Raw genomic sequence first — 18,692 nt, forward strand, 5'->3', positions numbered from 1 at the left:
AAGCACCCAGGTACTGCAATACATATGAAGATAGAAATCCTCTCCATCCCAGTACAGCAGAAGCCAGAGTGGATTTGATTTTTAACTAGGTGGTAAAACAGAAAGCATGTCATCTGATACATATGGCTTGGTTTAAGAAAAGTTGGTCACATGTCAACATTTTAATGACTGAAAAGATTATTTTCTGTACTTTGAACTAGAACCACACAGGTTTAATTAATTAGCCTTAATCAGAGCTTATTTGTGGAGCACTTTTCATACAATCAAGCATAATGCAAAGGAAGCGTTATCCTAATTGTGAAGGATATCAATAACTGTCTTCCTAACATCTAGTCAGCGGTCTTCACCTTGATTGTGTCCTACTAGACATTTTCAGGCTCATGCAACCTTTGCAGGTATTTTAAAATAAATTTAAGTTAATTAGCTGATTAGTGAGTGACACCTCACGCTTCCAATACTAAACTTTTTCACGATATTTAAAATTTCTAAGACACTAATATTTATGGTTTTCATTATCTGTAAACCATAATAATAAGAACATCATGAAATAAAAGTTTTAAATATTTAACAATTAGTGCAATTAGTATAGATTATAAATTTGTGAGAAGAATATTTATATTTTTTACAATATTCTAATTTCTTAAAAATAAAGAATTGTGTCATAAAAACGAGTGAATGAGGAAAAGCATTATGCTCTTAAAATAAATGAATAAATAAGGTAGGTAATTAAGCTAATTTAAAAAGATGAGTATGTTAAAAGCATTTAAATTGTTAAAGGTGCCAAATAAAACAAAAAAGATTACGTGATTAAACTTTACAAATGTGACAAAGTAAATAAATTGAGATTTAATAGAATCAAATAAAAACTGAAGTTCGATTAAAAGCCCAGCTAAAAAGAAAAATAGATGTGAAAGCTTTTATGAGAGAAACTTTTTTTTTGTAATATATGGTTTGGTTTCAACAAAACAAAACCATTAATCGTTTTAAGAAAATTATTTTGATCACATGCAGCAGTGGCACAAGACATGCTAACTTCACAATGATAGCCTACTCAAACAACTGGCACAGAAATACTAACCAAGGACAAGGACTAATATTTAAGGCATGGTGCTTCAGAGGCTGCGGCTTATATATATATATTTCTTTCTCTTCTCCGCTGTTGCATGAATGTTTTTTCTTTCTGATTTCTTTTGGTGCTTCTGTTCAGTAGCTCATATGATGAAGCTAACGTGTCAGCTACAGAATCGTATCTTTTGTTTTGTCTTTTTGCAGATCAGCTCAAAGTTTTTTGGGGGTTTTCGAGACAACAGATCGAACCATGATTCTTAATTCTTATAGGGTAGCAGCTGATGGATTTCTTCATTATAAATGGATTTTTGTGGCCATCCAAAAACGCAGCTAACTGAGCGTCTGGAGTCCATGATGCCTAAAACAGAGCCCTGATTGCCAGCTAAAGACGATACAGTAGCATCAGAAGGCAAGCCAAAGGGCAGGAGAAAGAAGAATGGTGTTTAAATTATTTTTCTCATTTTTCCATATGAAATGTGAGAGCTGCACTGGACGGGATGAATACCTTTGATGCTTTGAAGGGAATACAGTGGGAATATTTGGAAAGATGTGGCTCTTGGAAAATATGGCCAGCTCCAGTGTGTCTCCTTCAAACTCTGTGGCCAGACAGGCAAGCTTTAGAGATTCTCTAATGTCCCTTCAAAGGCCCTCTCTCAAAAGAAAACATATCAAGTGATGTGATCAAAAGCCAGGAAAGCTCAAAGGAATTTATTTAGGAATGTTAAGGTTCTGTGTAAATGCTTAGATTTTTAAATTATAAAAATGTGTTAAATTTGTGTGTGAGTGAGTCAGGAGGTGGACCCATTCACACATTCCTGCTTTTTTGACTAGAAAACACAGTTATGCAACCCTACTTCTACAAAGCTCTCCTCCTTATCGCCCTGATTTCTTGAAGGTTCTTCAAAGAGTTGCTCTGGATGCTGGTAGCTGTGGGCAGGAAGGATTTCCTGTGGCAGTCTGCATTACAACGGTTCTGCAGAAGCCTCTGACTGAAAACACTCTGTTGTTGTGAAGCAGACTCATGAAGAGGATGATCAGGGTTGTCAGTACATGTCTTGATCTCATGAGGAATCCTTTTTTTGCACCATCATCTCCACAGGTTCCTCAGTCGTCTCCTGAACAGAACCAACCGTTTATATCAGGTTGTTGAGCCTCTCTAAGTCCCTGATGGAAGGCGTTTAAGATTGTTTCCTCCAACCTTAAAATACTTTTAACATTTCTTAAAGCTTGACATTATAAATGGATTTTTGTGGCCAAAGAACCCTTTGTTCCTGGAGCAGAGTTATTTGAAGTCAGATTCCGTTCTCAGACTTTCATTTTCCTGTTTTGAGGTCTGTGTTTCATTCATTTGGATGTACGCTTGGTTTCAGTGTGATCCTAAAAGAATAAAATGTCACTTTATCTTCATCTTTCTGGCAGACTCTGTTTTGGACCAAAGCATGATGTTACCACCACCATGTTTCACTGTGGTATTTTTTTTTTTTACATTGAGTGACATTCATTGTTGCTTTTATAACAAAATATTTAGCAAAGGTCTTCAAAGGTACATTTTGTGTAAAATGTACCTGTCGGAATGGATTCCCAAACTTTTGCTTTGGTTTCATCAGAAATGTGTTCTGCTGCTACAAGGTTTTTGGGCGATCTTAGCCATTTGTGGATGTTTTATATTTTATTTTAGAAACATTGCTTCTCCTTTGTCGAGGAGAAAACAGGAGGTAATTGTCTACGTACTACACAAATGAAACAGAAATTCCTGCTGTTCTGCTTCAGTATTGCTTTCGACGTCTCGGCAGTTTGTCTGACAAATTTCTGTCTTTTTTTTCATTTATTTTAAAGAAATGTCCAGTTTTTCTAATGTCACAGTTGGTCTGTATTTTCTTAGATTACTATTGGCTATTTTTTTTTTTTACATATTAATGACTGAGGGGCTTTCTTACATTCTTCTACATATTTGTACAGATGATTGCTTTGGATTTATTGCAAATTTGTTGTTTTTATTTAATTAAATTAATTAAAACTGATGTTAGGTGTAGCCGCTGTGGCTGAAGCTGTCTGGGTTATTTCTGTTCAGGACTGCCACCTAGTGGGTCTACACTGGAAGTGCCACCTTGAGCTCCAGGAACAAAGGGTTCTTTGTGCCGCAAAGGAGAAAAAAAAAATGTTTTCAAAGACTACACTCTTGGCATAAAATTAGAATTTTGTTCATTAACCTTTCAGAGAGTTTTGATGAAACCATTTGAAGAAGAAACAATGAGAAGGACAGAGTCAGAGTTTGTCATAACCTTCAGGGCAGAGTGTTCACAGACCTGATCTGAGTAAGAAAAGGTTATTAGTACTTGTCAGGGAGGGTAATCTCAATCTCTGCCTGATTTGTCGCCACTTGGGAGGAAACTGCAGTCCTGATTAAAACCACTTCATTTAAGCATAATGAGACCGTCACACTTGTAGAGGCAGACACTTGATATGGTACTTTAAACAAAAAACCTGTTTGATGTTAACTCAGTCGGGACTGTTAATTATCCCCTCTCTCTTTAAACTTTGTCCATTCGAGGCTGAAGCTTTCGTAAGCGGCTCAGAGTTAACTCGAAACAGACGCAGAAGAGCACAGAGCCACACAACATCTTTCAAAATGAGTACTCAAAAGTAAACACGTAAACTGCTCAGACGTCACCAGACACTAAAACCCAAACCACAGGCATGTGGCACACATGCTGTTTACATAATCCTGGAAGCTCGCTGCCTAAAGATGGCACTGTGTGCTCTCAGCTTCAGCTGCTTTTTGTAACAGAAGAAACTCTCTCTGTAACTTCCTGTGCTGCTTTTTAGCTGTACAATAAATTATTTACCTATGTGGAAAGATGAAGAAAGTTGTTTATTTAAAAAAAGTAAGCTTTTTGAACACATGACCATTACCAGTCTTCATGTTCCTGCTGTTTCACTTATATTTTGTTTTGTTTTTTTTCTGGTTCCTGCCTTCTTGCTCTGTTGCATTTAATAATTCTCCAATCTCAAAGACATATTAAAACAGACTTACAAGCAGAAAACCCCAGTTGACTTCAGTTCTTAAAGTTTTACTTTTGCCTTTAACTAACAAATGTACATTCACCATACAATTCCAGCTGAGACATCTTGCAAGCTTCTTTTTTTAAAAGCACTCTGAATAAAAACAAACTTGAATTATTCTTGGTGTTCGTTTGGCCTAATGACATCACAAGAGGCATCAAAACCAAACTACTCGGCTGGCATTAATTAACACATTTTCTGGCTGATTATCCAGGCATGAAGGATTTCAACAGGGATTCTGATAGTGAGACCAAGACAAAAGCAATAAAAGCATTTAGAAGACCATCGCAGTAATCACAATATAGTCATTGCTGTGGCCGCTCATTACCAAGCTAACCTCTAACTCCGCTCCACAGTGACTGCTTGTGCTGGTGAGCCTTAATTTTTTTTTTTTTTAGTTAGGTGGTCTTCCACAACATTTAAGTAAACTTGTATGCGTGCAGATATTTAACTACACGCTGTCTGTCCAATACAGCGGACCAGCTGGCAACAGGTTAAGGTGGAGAAACATTAAGCATTCATCCATCTAAACGTTGGCATTAGCTGCAGGCAGAGTGAGTTGCAATAACTTAGAAACACAGGTGACATTTTCAAAGAAAAAAACATTTTTGCTTTCATTTGAAAACAGCCGGAAGTTTCACATTTAGTTTAAATTTATAAAAACAGATGTTACTGCTGTGTGCCTTGGTTGAAAGAAAACACGTCCAGCAGGTTTGAGACCAAGATGAGACTTTTTAACATGTAGGCTTTTAATGGATTTTGACATTGAAGTTTTAGCAAGCTGCAGTCTTCAGTGAGTTCCAAAATTTATTTATTTATTTATACATCAGTGATCATTTCAACAGAAGTAGCACGGACCTCTAGGACCTCTTCAGAAATTACTTCATTGTGTGTGTATTGTTCTTGGTTTTGTTGTTCATACGATCTAGACACACAGAATACAAGCAAATGTGTTTAAAGAAAGTATTTAATTAAGAACAAAAGAGCGAAGAAGAGAGAAACTGAAAAAAATGTATACAAATAAATTCTGAATAGTTGTTTCATGGCTTCTGTGATTTCGTGTGCTTGTGGAAGACTGTATCTTAACTGAATAGTTTTATTTACAACAGCATAATGAGACTCAGAAACATTGACGGTGACATTTTGTTTAATTTCTTGGTAAACTGTGTCTAAGCTGAGTCTGGTGAGTCTACACAAATGTCTGGCTCGTAGCTTTAATCTGTGTGAATTGTGTGAACGTCTGCAGAGGACGTGCCTCTAACTCTTTAAACACCTCCGCTTTTCCAGCCTTTGCAAGACGGTCATTTACATGTACGTCAGTCAGGCTGGGCGTGTGTTTATAACAAATTACCAGCAGATGGAAGTATAACACAGACGGGGGAAACCCAAACAAGAAAGGCATTACTTGTGACATCTTTGCGTATTTAACCTGGATTAATATGCATTTACAAAACAACTGCTAAACTAAATCATTCTTTCGGTTTAAGAAAATCTTTAATCTTGCGTTAGTTCAGCTAGTTCAGCTTCCCAGAATGAAAACTGAAGACGTTAAACATTGTGCCGATCTCATGCATGACCTGTTTGACTTGGATCCACCTCAGTGGATCATGTTCAGGTCATTTGTATATGTTGGCTGCAAAAGAGAGCGATACAGACAGAGATCATAGAGATCGACTCCAGCAGGCTTATGTAAATACTCGCCTGTGTGGCTGCCTGATATGTCTACAGTGCAAAGTAGAAGAATCCATACCTCTTGAAACATTTAAAAATCACAAATTGGAAAACAGAAGGTATGGTTTTATACATATTTATAAATAAAGACAGAGAAAGTTTTCCATTAATTTCTATTTAGCCATCTTGAGTCAGACGAACAATCTAACATTACAGCTGCAAGTCTATTTTTATATTTCTCTTCCAGTTTTGCACATCTAGAGAGTGAATTTTTTATTTATTTTCTTGCCAAATATTTTTTTGCCATAGATTATCATTTTATTTTTTTCTGGACTTTGACTGGGCCACTCTAATCCATGAATATACTTTGATCGAAACTGCTGCATAGTCGTTCTAGTTATGTCGCTCTTTCAGTCTTGCCATCAAAACCTGCCAGATTCCATTTTCAAGCTGGTAAACAAGATTCTCATGGTGTGATGCTGCCATCCCAACTTTCCATAGTGGGGGTGAAGTGAAAGGCGGAGTACGTTCAGCATAATAAGGTAAGTAAATCTCCAACAATTAGGTAGCGTCTGGAGGAAAAATGCACTGAACGTTTCCCTTTTTGTTTGTAAAAAAACATCTAAACATATCTATTATTTTCCGTAAGAAAACTTTGCGATGATCCACCATATGAAATCTAAGTCAAATACATTAATAAAGTGATAAGATGTGTAAAAGTTCAAGGGATGTGAATACTTTAGCCTGGCACTGTAAAGATGGAGCTCTCCAGCATTTTACTGGTGCAACCATGTGGCATATAGAGACAGATTTTTATGACTGAAGTGTACTTTCCAGCTTGCTGTCTCAATTAACTATTAAACGACCAGATTACTCTGACTTCTTCAGTAAAATTTATGGTGTTATTCAACATCGCACCATTTTATTTTAAGAGAAACCTTAGAGAAAATCTCGCAACATGGCACATAAAAACGACGGTGTCCTCTATTAGGAAACGTTTCTTCTCTTAAGTCATCAGCAACTCTGCCTCGGATTTTTCACAGAACCGCTTGGTTTGTCTCCTGACAAAAAAATAAGAAAAATAATAGCATTTTTTTTGTTTTTTTTTATTGTTGGAGTAAGTGAAAACACCATTCATCTGGTCTGTGTCATGACTGGAGCGAGCGTTTCATGCGTCATCCTTTCATCCACAAGTGGAGAACCATCATGGGCCTCCGCCCAGTTTGGAGCAGCTGTGATGGGAGCCGGGTCAAAGTCCGGAGACTGGAGCCTGTGTGTGCTGAAGTGCTTGATTAAACACCGGCTAATAAAACACAAACTAATCAAAGATGCATTAATGATGTCTGGTGCTTTCAACAAAACCCATGATTAAACTTTTTCTTCAAATATGTGCAGCAGGCTTCCATCCCTGACCTGCAACATGATTTGGACGTACATCATTACTCATCTTCTGCTCTCTTCTTCGCTGGTGCGCTCTCTCTTTCCCCTCCCTTTGCTTCGGAGCCAGATGGATTACCTCATCAATCAAAGTTCCCACAATCCCGTCCTCTGTTCGTGTGTGCGTGCATCCCACCAGTGCTGTGTCTCTCATCAAAAAAGGGAAGATGGTATGAAGCACTCACTGTAGCCATTTCAGAAGTGGAATAAATGATATCCACAGCAATTATTTTATCACTCACATCTGCAAAATGTGGCTAATCTTTCCAGTGCACGAAAGCATTTAAGCGGTGGTTGAAAAGAATGCACAAGAAAAATGTGTTGGGTGGAGTGTTACCATGGGCTTGTTTTTTAAACTGAGAGAATACAAATAAGGTCACTATAACTCAAACAACTAAAGAGTGTTTGAGCACAGATTCCATTTTTGCCATAGATTCCAGGCAAATAGTACTTGAAAATTAAGCGTTGCGCGCTAAAACAATAAAACACATGAGAAATTAAGATTGTGTACCTCCAGAAAAAAAAATGTGGATCTCTAGAAAAGTTTTACATTTATGATTCAGTTATAAGCTGAAGTTCATCCTGAGTCCTTTTCTAGAAATTGATTGGACCGTGTCCAGCTGAACTGGCCAATCAGAAGAGAGAGCACTGTGTTCTCCATAGCTTCCATCTGAAGCAGTCCACACCACACTAATGACGAACGACTATTAAATGTAGAGACGCAAGAGACTGAGAACCTGCACAGCAGCAGAGTTGGGCGTTTTTGAAGATATGGTAAGCCCTGTTGTCATAAAATGAATAGCAAGACATTTATGTATCTTCTCCATATGTTTGACATCAGGGGTCTTTTTTGCCTACTGCTCAGGTTTTGTTGAAATTAAAATAGAGTTTAATGAACCAACAACATTTACTAAATCTTAAAAAAAAGGAATCTATTACAGCTCTGAATATCTGTTTTGCACATAAATGTTTTTTTTTTTCGTTTATTGACAGAGGAAACTCAAAGAAGAAATTGCATTCAAAGCATATTATTTAGAAACCTGTGCTGGACATTGAAATGCTCTGGATTTCTACTTTAAGTCCAATCTTTATTAAAATGTCAAAATCAAATGGAGAAAAACAAAACAAGGGCATTCAATCAATATTGAGTCAATGTTATATGGACAATAAAATCCAGAATAAACATGCTTTTTTGGAGGACTGAATGTGCAAAATATCTGCAGTTGAAACTCAGCAGGCAGCTGAGTTTTTAGCATTATGTTTTTACTATTTGGAAAAATAAGTTCACAAGCAACACAAAACTGAATAACAATAAAATAAAAAGTATTTCCTGCATTTTCCTGTACCTTAAATTCTAAGACACGTTATTTGAGCCAAGCTAGTTTTACAACTACAACTGGGTTTTTATACATTTTTTTTTCTTTTTCATTAAATTTATTTTTATTACATGTTATTGTGTTTGCTGCACATACTCTCTAATTTTGCTTTCCAGCAATCTCAGAATAGCTCAGTCAACAATGTCACCACTGAATTTGAAGATCTATGACCTCTTGCCTTTAAAGTGCTGTACACTCTCTGCAAGTTTTTCTTTTTTTCTTCTTCTTCTCCTTTTCTCACTCCTCGAAAGGAACAATTATGGAGCAGGCAACGCTGATAACACCTAAGGAATTTGAAGCATGCACAGCCCTTCCCCCATCTGCTTAGCTTCCCTCACTCCTTCCACCCCTGCCCACATCCCCTCTCCATCCCCCCTTTCCTCCCCTCCATCATCAGTCTCTAAGTCTGCCTCTTCAAACTCATATCTGTTGCTCAGAATACTTCCAGCTGGGAAACGTAAACCGAGAATTCATTATAGGAGTGAAAAAAGTAAACAAATGAAAGTGAAATGGGATGTTTTTTTTGTTTTTTTTTAATAATCTGTAGTGATTCATTGAAGTTATTTATTTTGTAAGAAAAAAGTGAAAATATTTTTGGACACATTTTTCATTGACAATCTGTTAAAAACCTGATAAGATAAAAATTAATTTTGAAAAAACATGTTGATTTGATAAATATGTGATTTGAAAATATATTTTAAAAATTCCTGCCTTCTCTCCTTTCTTTCTTTCAGTTTTTCTTTTGCTTCTTTCTTTCTTTGTATGCAACAAATTAATCACAAAACAACATAGTTTTGGCTTCATAGCTCACCCCCAACATAAAAACCTGGTTGAAAGTTAGATCATAAAAAAAAAATCATAAAAATTGAAGATCTTATCCCCAGTCTTTTTTCTTGATCTATTATATAATGGATCAATAAAGTTGGAAGCTTGCAGTTAAATTTAAGGGGTTTGAAAACTTTAAATATACAATTGAAACCAGATATTTACATACACCACATAAAAACAATAACATATTTTTTCTCATTGTTTATAGTTAAATCTGACCAAACCTCTCTTGTTTAGGGTCCATGAGAATCACTCAAACTATTTCTATTTCCTAAATGCCAGAAAACTTAACATAGAATCTTTTTTTGTTGTTGAGATTTTTTTTTTTTTACTTCCCTTGATTTCAAAAGTTTACATTCAGATGGTCAGTGTCAGTCATAACTATTAATCTATATGACTTGGATTAAACCTTTTTGTTTTACATATATAAAAGTATACATATATATATATATTTAAACGTTTGTAAAAAAAAAAAAACACCCTGAAAAACCCCAAGCCATCCACCAGGAATACTTGACTGACTGTCTGATGACTGAGCATGTGCGTGTTTGTATGTGTCTGTGTGTGGTCTGTTGGGTCTGTTCTGCAGACATGTTAAGTAACTGTTCTCACGTAAAGCATGCATGTACATCCATTTGTTTGCTTGTGCTTCTCTCTGACCACATTTTGTCATCTTGTAAAGCAGGAATGTAGCTCATGCCAAAAGATTTCCCCACTTGCACATGAGAGGAGACAGGATTCCAACCTTACATATCTAACAACAACTTTAAAAAAAAACAACAAAAAAAAACACATGGAATACATTTTGAAAGTCTTGAGTTGCACTTTACACAACCATTACTCTGAAATGTAACTGAATGTTGCGAAACGAACGACAAGAGTAATCATCTCCAAATGCAGCTCATGGCTTACTGTTTTTGACTGCGAACTGCGGGAAAAGAAGCCGAATGCTTAAATGTCATTCTTTTAATTGATGTTTCCTTTCCTGCGTTGCACCCTCCTCCTCCGCTGTTCTCCGGCTCTCGACCTTGAACCCTTCAGCCATGGTGACAATGACCAAGACCCTCAGGCAAACATGAACTCCTTGAACCCATCCACACCATTCATAACCATTCTCCTCCACACACAAGGCCCCCTTCCTCTGCTTTAATGATGGCGGTACACCCCCACTGCATTGACTCTGTTGCATAAGCATGTGTGTGCAAGTGTGTGGGAAATTGGGTGTGTTGGTTGTTAATGCAGGCAAAGGGTGGAACTTCCTTAACATGTGCTGCTGTCTTTAAATAGCTGTACGAATGAGGGCTTTGGCAAATTTGTTTTGTATTTTTGCACAAAAATAGCTAGATTACACCCTATGTAGTATCAACGTTTCTGTACTTATCAAGAAAGGAAGGATCCTTTTCAGTTTTTTTTAGATAAACCTTTGATTTACTTTAAAAAACATATATTTTCCTTCCCTGTGTTAAGTAAAAAAAAGGAAGCAACACACAATATACTCACTAAACAATATCAGGAAATCCTCCACAAATGCAAAATCACACATAAAAGCATGTGCATGTATAAAGTGAACCACAAAGACAACTTCATTACCCAGGAGGTAATAGGTATAAGGCCACAGGCCGGAACGCTCTTTGTGGATGGGTGGGGGCTGGGTTCCCTAGCAACAGGCGTGTTGATATCCAAACAATGTTCATGTCGTCAGAGTGTAGCTGGTTGGGCCAGACCGAGGTTCTGCTGAGTGAGACAATGTCACTGTGTGTTCCCGAATGCCAGCGAGTGAAAAGACGCAGATCGGCCTCTTGACTGGAAGACAGCGGGGCAGATGCAAAGTTCAAAGTGTCTATATGACGCTTTCAACATTGGCAGAGCAAGCGTTTCATTTTTTAACTCCGCAAAGTTTCCATACACTTATGGCGTTCGTTTAGATCACACAAAACGTTTCTATTAAATAACATCTTTGGATCTTTTTGACGAAAAATTTGGATACATAATCCCAGTCAGCAATTTACATGCAGTCATCATTCTAGTTCTACCTGTAAATTCTCCCTGTAAACATGCTTACAAACAATGTTCATAATAACAATAATAATAGCAGCAATTATTAGTTTTTATTATTATTATTATAATGGGAATATAATAAAGCTATAATTAAGCTTCCAACTGATTACCCGCAGCAATTTGTACCTCAATCCTAATCCGACTGTTGCCATCAACAGCAGCGTGAAAATATCTGAGTTCAAAAACAGGAATGGCATTCCAAACAATGGAAAATCAGTACATTTGTAATTATTTGATTATTATTGCGATTATTATCATTCAGAATTCACTCTATGCACCATCAATTATATCAAGAGGTCTTTGCTGTGAAAAGAGCCCCAAAACATGATACTGCTGTTAGCATGATTTGCGGATTGGGCAAGTGGATTATTCTGGAGTTGTAAAGAAACCATGAGCTTTTTGTAGCCATCAACACGCATCATGTATAATTCAGGATGGGTCTTTGATACCTCTGTATCAGAACTGGAAGGTTTAATTTAAATTAACTGGTTTCTTAAAGTGGGCCTCACTTTTTAAACATAGACCAAACGTTTTTATGTAATAGGGAGAGGGCCTGGGCCATTTCCCAGGCTCAATGTCAGTCGGATTTATCCTTTCCAAAATCAGTTCTGATGTTTGTTTTGGATCATTGTTCTGTTGCAACACCTGTCGATCTGAAAGCTGTTGAACTGAGGTGAAGCTGAAGTATTTGGAGGCAGCCTTACATCCACTTTGTGCAATGAACCAGTAGGAGTGAAACAAGCCCTCAACTGGATGCTTCCTCTGTGTTGTCCATTTCTCCAGAGGGAATTATGGCATTACTTCCTCAATGGAAAAGTACAAATTTGAGCTTCCTTTCAATATATGTAACACATAATACAACACAATTTTTGTAATTTATTATTATTTATTTTTTAGAAATGTAGATACACTGTAGAAACACAGAAATTATCAGTTTTTAAGTAGTAGGAGTGTATGTGAATGCACCAGGAGATATGCTATAAAAATACTAAATAATCTGTTTTCTCAGTAAATTTGACGCAAGAAATTCTTAAACAAAGGAAAAAGTCAATTTTAGAGTTGATGGAAACGTTCATACTGTCAATGGAAAGTGTCCTGATAATTTTCTGTCAGGAAAGAATGTTTTTAAATAATTTTATCTTATAGTGAATTGGTTCTTGTCGGGCACCTTCTCAGTCTTTGTTGGCTTCACTGTGGGAAGTGTAGCCAACATCTTCCAGTTCATGACCCTGGTGTTTGTCAATTATTAATATTTATTCAAAGTATTTTCTTTCCTCGGTGTGCAACAGTTTGATTCACTTTTCCAATTTTATTTATAAGAATGGTTAAATGTCCAGTCAGACAACAGGAAGAACCTGGTCTATTTACTGAGAGATGTTTAGCCAACATTAGTATAAGTGTACGCAGACACTTAGTCTGTTTCCATACTGTATATGTGGTTTAATAAGTGGAATAAATTTACACTTCCAAACCTGAGTGCCAAATTTTTTTTAACTTGTTTTACAATCATCACCCCTGAAAAAAAAAAAAAAAAAAAAGAAATCTCGCCTATAATGACTGCTTGTAAATTTCTGACTGGCACTGTAAGCAGCTCGCACTTTATAGGAATTCAGTGTTGCCAAGCAGCTGGAGAGATATCACAAAATAGTCTGAGACTGTGTTTATCTATCCAACAGATGCCTCTTTTCTTAAAAAAAAAAAAAAAAGGTGCCTTTTTACCACTTCTTTACTTATGGCAGCTCCATGTGCTGTCAAAAAAAATATTTTCACCTGCAGCTTCTTTAGCCTGAAGTAAAATCCACAGAACAACCTGAACCAAAGGCAGAATTGCTGTTTTTGCTTGTAATTGAATTTATAAGAAGGAAGAGTCCAAGTTATTTCACAAGTGGTTCGTATTGATTAGTTTAAATGCCTCTGTTTCTTTCTGTTGCATTTTCATGTCAATTGCTGCCAGCAATAGAAATCCAGGAGATGTTTGGATACAAAAACGAAGCCAGAAGTGGAAAATGAAGCAGTCGTGGGCACAAAGTGGGAGGCAGAATGTTTTGGTTTAGTACCTTCTCTGTGTGTCTCTGTGATTTAACAGGTTTCGTCTGTGACCTTCAGAAGAAACTACAGGACATTAATGGTGGTACAGCTACCGCTGCCAGTGATTGGATCAGGCTGTTCACTTCAGACCATTTATTAGAAATGTCTTCATTGTGAGCTGTGTTTAACTCAAACTGTTAAAGTACTCTGTTTTTCAGATTTATTGTGCTTTTTTTTTTTAATGCCTTAAATGTTTGTCATAATCTAATTTGGTTATTGTTTTCAAGCCATTAAAAACAAGAAAAGTCGAGAGGACAACAACAAGCACAGAACTAAGCACAGAATAAAGAAAAAGATTACATGTCTACAACATTAACCCTACAAACCAAATACTGTAACTGAAAGATAAATAGGATGTTTGTCTCTAGGAACTGGACACATTTCTGGGTGGAATGACCTCTAGATTTTGGTCACTAAGGAGTTTTTTTGTGTTTCACATTTCAAATTTAAAGCAGAGATGGTGGCACTTCAAACTGTTCCTGCAAAAGATTTTTTTTTTAAATTAATCCTTTACTTTTTAATTAGTAATTAGTACATTATGCTTCCTTGGGGTATAAATATGGCGCAACACAACGACCCATTTCTCTTTGCAACTCTTCAAATTTTGAAATTCATGAGAACATGGCAAGGTGCATGTGTGCTGATCTTCACAACTTTGGAAGCTCCCATTGGAAACACATTCGGAGTTGATCTTTCCAACAGGCAAAGCTTAGAGGGAGGAGACAAAAATCCCCCAAGCTTTAGAGAACTGCTGCTGCAAAACATGACTGTTAGGCTAATTGGTTTTTTTCTAAATTGCCCTTAGGTATGAATGTTTGTGTGCATACTTGTTCGTTCTGTGCTTCTCTGTGTTGCCCTGTGATGGATGTTCCCGCCTCTCCGACACGGGTTTATGCTTTAGGATGTAAATTAAATATACCTACTTGTCTTAGAAGGGTCATGAGGGCTGATGCCTTTTGCTGATCATTGGCAAAAGATAAATTAAGTACTCCCTTAACAACAGCTTTTACATTTGCTCAAGTTACCTTTGTGTATCAAAACAAATAAAAGAAAAAATATGTGTTAGGTTTCCCTACTTTATATAGACTTTTCTTTAGCAGTTTTTTAATTTTATTTATTGTTTAATAATTTATTTTAAATGGTCAACCTGCCAGGAATCACAGGATATGATTGACTCAAGTACTCATGTTCATTTATATGAATCGCTTTAAGTTTGTTAAAATAAGAGCCAAAGCTTTTTTAAAGAAATCATGATGAAAGGTCAGATTTACGGTCACAAAACACCAGGAAGATCACCTGAAATAATGTTTTATGTGGTGAGATGCTGCATTCTCTTGTTGAAGTTAATCTAGCTGCTCATGTTGTCTTCTAAAAGTGGGAAATAGTTTTTTTCAGAGATGAAAAAGCACTATTATATATATATATTTAAAGTAAAAAGATGTTTGAAAAAGAGAATTTACCATTACCTTCATGCAATTCTACTCGATTCTCATCTCCTCTGAGTGGTCGCTCTGGAATTTCTCCCATTCAGCTTGATTTCTTTGGCTTAATTTTAACCGGGACAATCAACAAACATTTTCTGTGCTGTTTTTAGAATTGCAGTCTGCCCATATAGTGTTGTAGTTTGGTAATGGCAGTGGAGGAAGTGATCGAAGCCATTCAGCTTCGATCACTTCCTCCACTGCCATATATGCTTCCAAATATGGAGCAATTAAAGTCCGAGTGAGAAGAATGTAACATTTTATTGCTGGCAAAGATGAAAGATGGCCCTCTGGTTGTTTACACTGCACACAATTTCTGATAAGCTTCATTGAGCTGTCACAGACAAATGTTGGAGATTGGTTAAAATTGAAAACGTCAGCATAGTCCAAGCCTCCAGCAGGCAATCGTTTCTCAGTAGGTGGGGGTCCAGACCCTATGTTTGGTTTTTACCAGGTTAGAATAAGAGTGCTATGTGGTAAAACTTGGAAGTTGCATAAAGACAATATTGGCAGGGTTTTGTCAGATGAGTTTGTGTTTTGGGGTGAGTGGGGGCCGGTTGCAGGAGGGGCTCCGCCAGGACGCCACTATTGCTAATTGCTGTACAAGGTATTATTGTAATTCTTTTAATGAAGCAACATGGGTCCAGGAGTGGATTTAAAATGTTGGCAATTGAATTTACAAACCCCTTTTTGTCCAGTTTATCCCTGCCAAAGTCCCCTGGTGAGTGAAATAACACTGGACGGTGAATGAATCTGATCTAAAGGCCTCCTATGTAAGACCCCTAATGGAGCAGGAGAGCTGGAGCTCTGCAGGGGCCTCGGGGCCAGCAGCGGGGCCCCGTCCTGCAGCAGCAGCAGCAGCTTCAGCAGCTTCAGCAGCAGCAGCAGCAGCAGCAGCAGCACCACTCGCAGTCTAGCAGCGGGACTCCAGGCTCTCACTTCCCCAGCTGCTGACGTCAGCTGGCAGCCTGGGCTGAGCTCGCCGCTCCGGACATAGCGCCGAGAAAAATGCTGCTCTCCGTACCGCCAAGGGCAGGAATCAACCCCTACAACGGCTACAACAGCAGAAACAGCAAAAAGGTAAAACGCTTTCGGGCTTTTCACCCCCTTCGCTTTCGGCTTGTTCTCTACCCCCGCTCCTCCTCCTCCTCCTCCTGCGGGGCAACAAACCCGCGTCCGTCGCGACAAAATAGGGAGCTTGTGACAGTGAGCTGCAGTGTCCTTGAGAAGCTAAACGCTCCGAATTCAACTTAAAGACTTGGTGGAGTAAATCCGCAGCCCGGAGGACGACCCCAGGTCCGCCGAGTGTCAAGCTGGGTTAGAGGGTGTTGGGAGAAGGGGGCTGGTGTGGGGAGGGGGGTCTCTGTCGCTCGCTCCTGTCACGCTGGACGCCCGCTGTTGCTATTTTGTAGTGTTTATATGTGTGGGTGCCACTGTGGGAATGTCGATATCGCTCTGCTCACTCGTTTGAGAAAGTCAATGGTGGAGCGCAACTTTTGCGGGGGTGACTGTACAGTGCTGGGATAGCGCGTCCGTGCCAGGATGTGTTTATGGAAGTGGGAGTAGGGAGGCAGAGGGGGCCCGGCTGTGGGAGAACTTATTACAAAATCACGTCTGCCGCTACCTCCGTGGGCATTGGGACAGACATCTGTATATCTGCTGGTAAAATCAGCTCGTCGTTGTCTCCGCTGCCGCGTAAGTTAGCGAAGTTTTTTTTTTTTTTTTTCTTTTTCTTTTTCCTCGTTTCCCATCTGAAAGCGGAATATGCCCCACCCCTTGAAAAATCCCACTAGACCATGATGACTACATTCCCAGGATTATGAATCGCGCTTTCGTGGTTATGTTCACTTTTGACAATGTGACTTTTTTTTTTATGTATCATCGGGAAATATAAAGTGTTACTTATAATTATGTTGCAAATGCAAAACAGAATCTGAGATATAAAATGTGTCTGTCAGTCATATAGACCGATGTTTGTGTGTTTATTTTTTGCTTTCAAGAACCTTATGCTCCTGTAAACATGGCTGGTCCTTGGATGCATATGTTCCTAAACATAATCCGACTTTGGGGGGCTTTCAATAAAACCAGGCACCATTGCTGATAAAATAACGTGTTGTACAATTACATTTTTGTAATTTACAGCTGAAAAGCAATATCAGCCATATAAAATTTTTATTATTTTAATACTGTGGAGTTCTGCCTATTCCTGGTTCAATATTTGCAAATTCACGTATTCTCAGATTTTTCTGTGGAACATAATTCCAAATTATTCAGAAAAAAATTGCCTATATGTGGATTTTGTAATAGAACATATCTAAAATAATTGGGAAATCAAAATACACCTTTGAAATACAAAGGCGTAATGTAGCCAGCTAACAGCATACAAAAGCCTGCTGTTAGCTGGCTTTTGCAGAGCAAGCAGCCAATACAGGTGCCCCATTCGTTTTCATTGCCGCTAATTGGCTGAACCTCCAAGAGCAGAGATAAGAAAGACCATAGATATTAGCTTCTGCAGGAGTGCCAGGATGGTTTTCACTGATGCTTATTAAGGTATATTTGCTGTTTGAACTGTTACAACAGGTATTGCCGGATATCAGCTGTTTGTAATGAAGCTGGCCTCTTTATGTATTAGAAAATAAACTAATTTGTTCCTTTTTTAAAAGGGGGAAAAACATTGATTTTAGTAAACTGTCTTTAGGATCCTGCGATTGCTTCTGATGCGGACCAAATGTTGGATGAAATCACTGAATATGACTGTAAAATGCAGTGTAATGCATGATGTAATAAAATTTATTACATTTGGTCAAATGATTGGGATTTTTCTAGAAATACAAGTGGTTCCACCTTGTTCACTGATATTTAATAAGACAGTTAATCTCAATCACACACTTTTAGTTTAATGTTTATCTTTTCTGCTCTATCTATCTGTCCATCCACCAAATAATCGCATGCTGCAGATTTGTACCTATTTTATAGTGTAGTGATGTCTGCCATTTGCATTTTTAACACTTTATGTTCGACATGGTAATTAACTATTTTAGGTACAATAAATTACAGCTGCTACTGGTTTAGTTTCAGCTTCTGAAGGGGCAGTGATGCACGCAGTAAATTATCAGACAGTAATGTTTCTGATCATGATGATGCAGATTGTGAGAGCTTTGAGACCAACTCTAGAAAATTGGACAATTAATGTACTTCTGATTCCAGTGTCTCTTTTCACTAAAGCTATATGGTAACTTTCTGCAGTTTGAGCTGTAATCTAATATATTCCCTGCTAAAAAGAGTGATTTTAGGTCACACTTGTTTCTTTTGTAAGTGTTGCTACAATGATCTGTTGGAATAATTTAAAAAAAACAAAAAAACATATCAATGTAATTTTTAGCAAAAGGCAAAACATTTTTGGGAAGTCACTCTCCTTGGAAAAATTTAATTAAGTGACAGAATTGATCAGAAATGGTCTGAAATTAAATTTACTTTGCATTTGAACTTGCCAAATAGCATTTTTAACGCCTTGCTTTCAGTCTGGTAATTAACACCATGGAAACACTTAATAATAAGTAATATTTTTCTGCTTTCTCTTGACTTCTCAAACTAATTTGATACCGTAAATAACACATTATTG

General features: G+C 37.5%; 1 protein-coding gene and 1 long non-coding RNA gene across 3 annotated transcripts in view; one reads left to right on the forward strand and one right to left on the reverse strand.

Annotated features, from left to right (window-relative positions):
- Positions 1-6,890: 6,890 nt before the first annotated feature.
- LOC114134869 (uncharacterized) lies at positions 6,891-7,505 on the reverse strand. The gene is made up of 2 exons (XR_003593486.1): positions 7,238-7,505; positions 6,891-7,072 (listed from the first exon to the last, which is right to left on the reverse strand). It is a non-coding gene; the product is annotated as an uncharacterized LOC114134869 (long non-coding RNA).
- Positions 7,506-15,973: 8,468 nt separating this feature from the next.
- The window catches only part of LOC114135404 (RNA-binding motif, single-stranded-interacting protein 2-like), a 40,658-nt gene continuing 37,939 nt past the window's right edge, over positions 15,974-18,692 (forward strand). The window contains exon 1 of one of the 2 annotated variants that reach the window (XM_028002680.1): positions 15,974-16,150. In XM_028002680.1, the coding sequence (XP_027858481.1) occupies positions 16,079-16,150 (72 nt within the window). In that variant the 5' untranslated portion in view covers positions 15,974-16,078. Of the gene's footprint in view, positions 16,151-16,458; positions 16,766-18,692 lie in introns of those variants that run through there. The other variant, XM_028002681.1, reaches the window with a different exon arrangement.

Source organism: Xiphophorus couchianus, chromosome 20, assembly GCF_001444195.1.
Source record: "Xiphophorus couchianus chromosome 20, X_couchianus-1.0, whole genome shotgun sequence".
NCBI classification, from domain to species: Eukaryota; Metazoa; Chordata; class Actinopteri; order Cyprinodontiformes; family Poeciliidae; genus Xiphophorus; species Xiphophorus couchianus.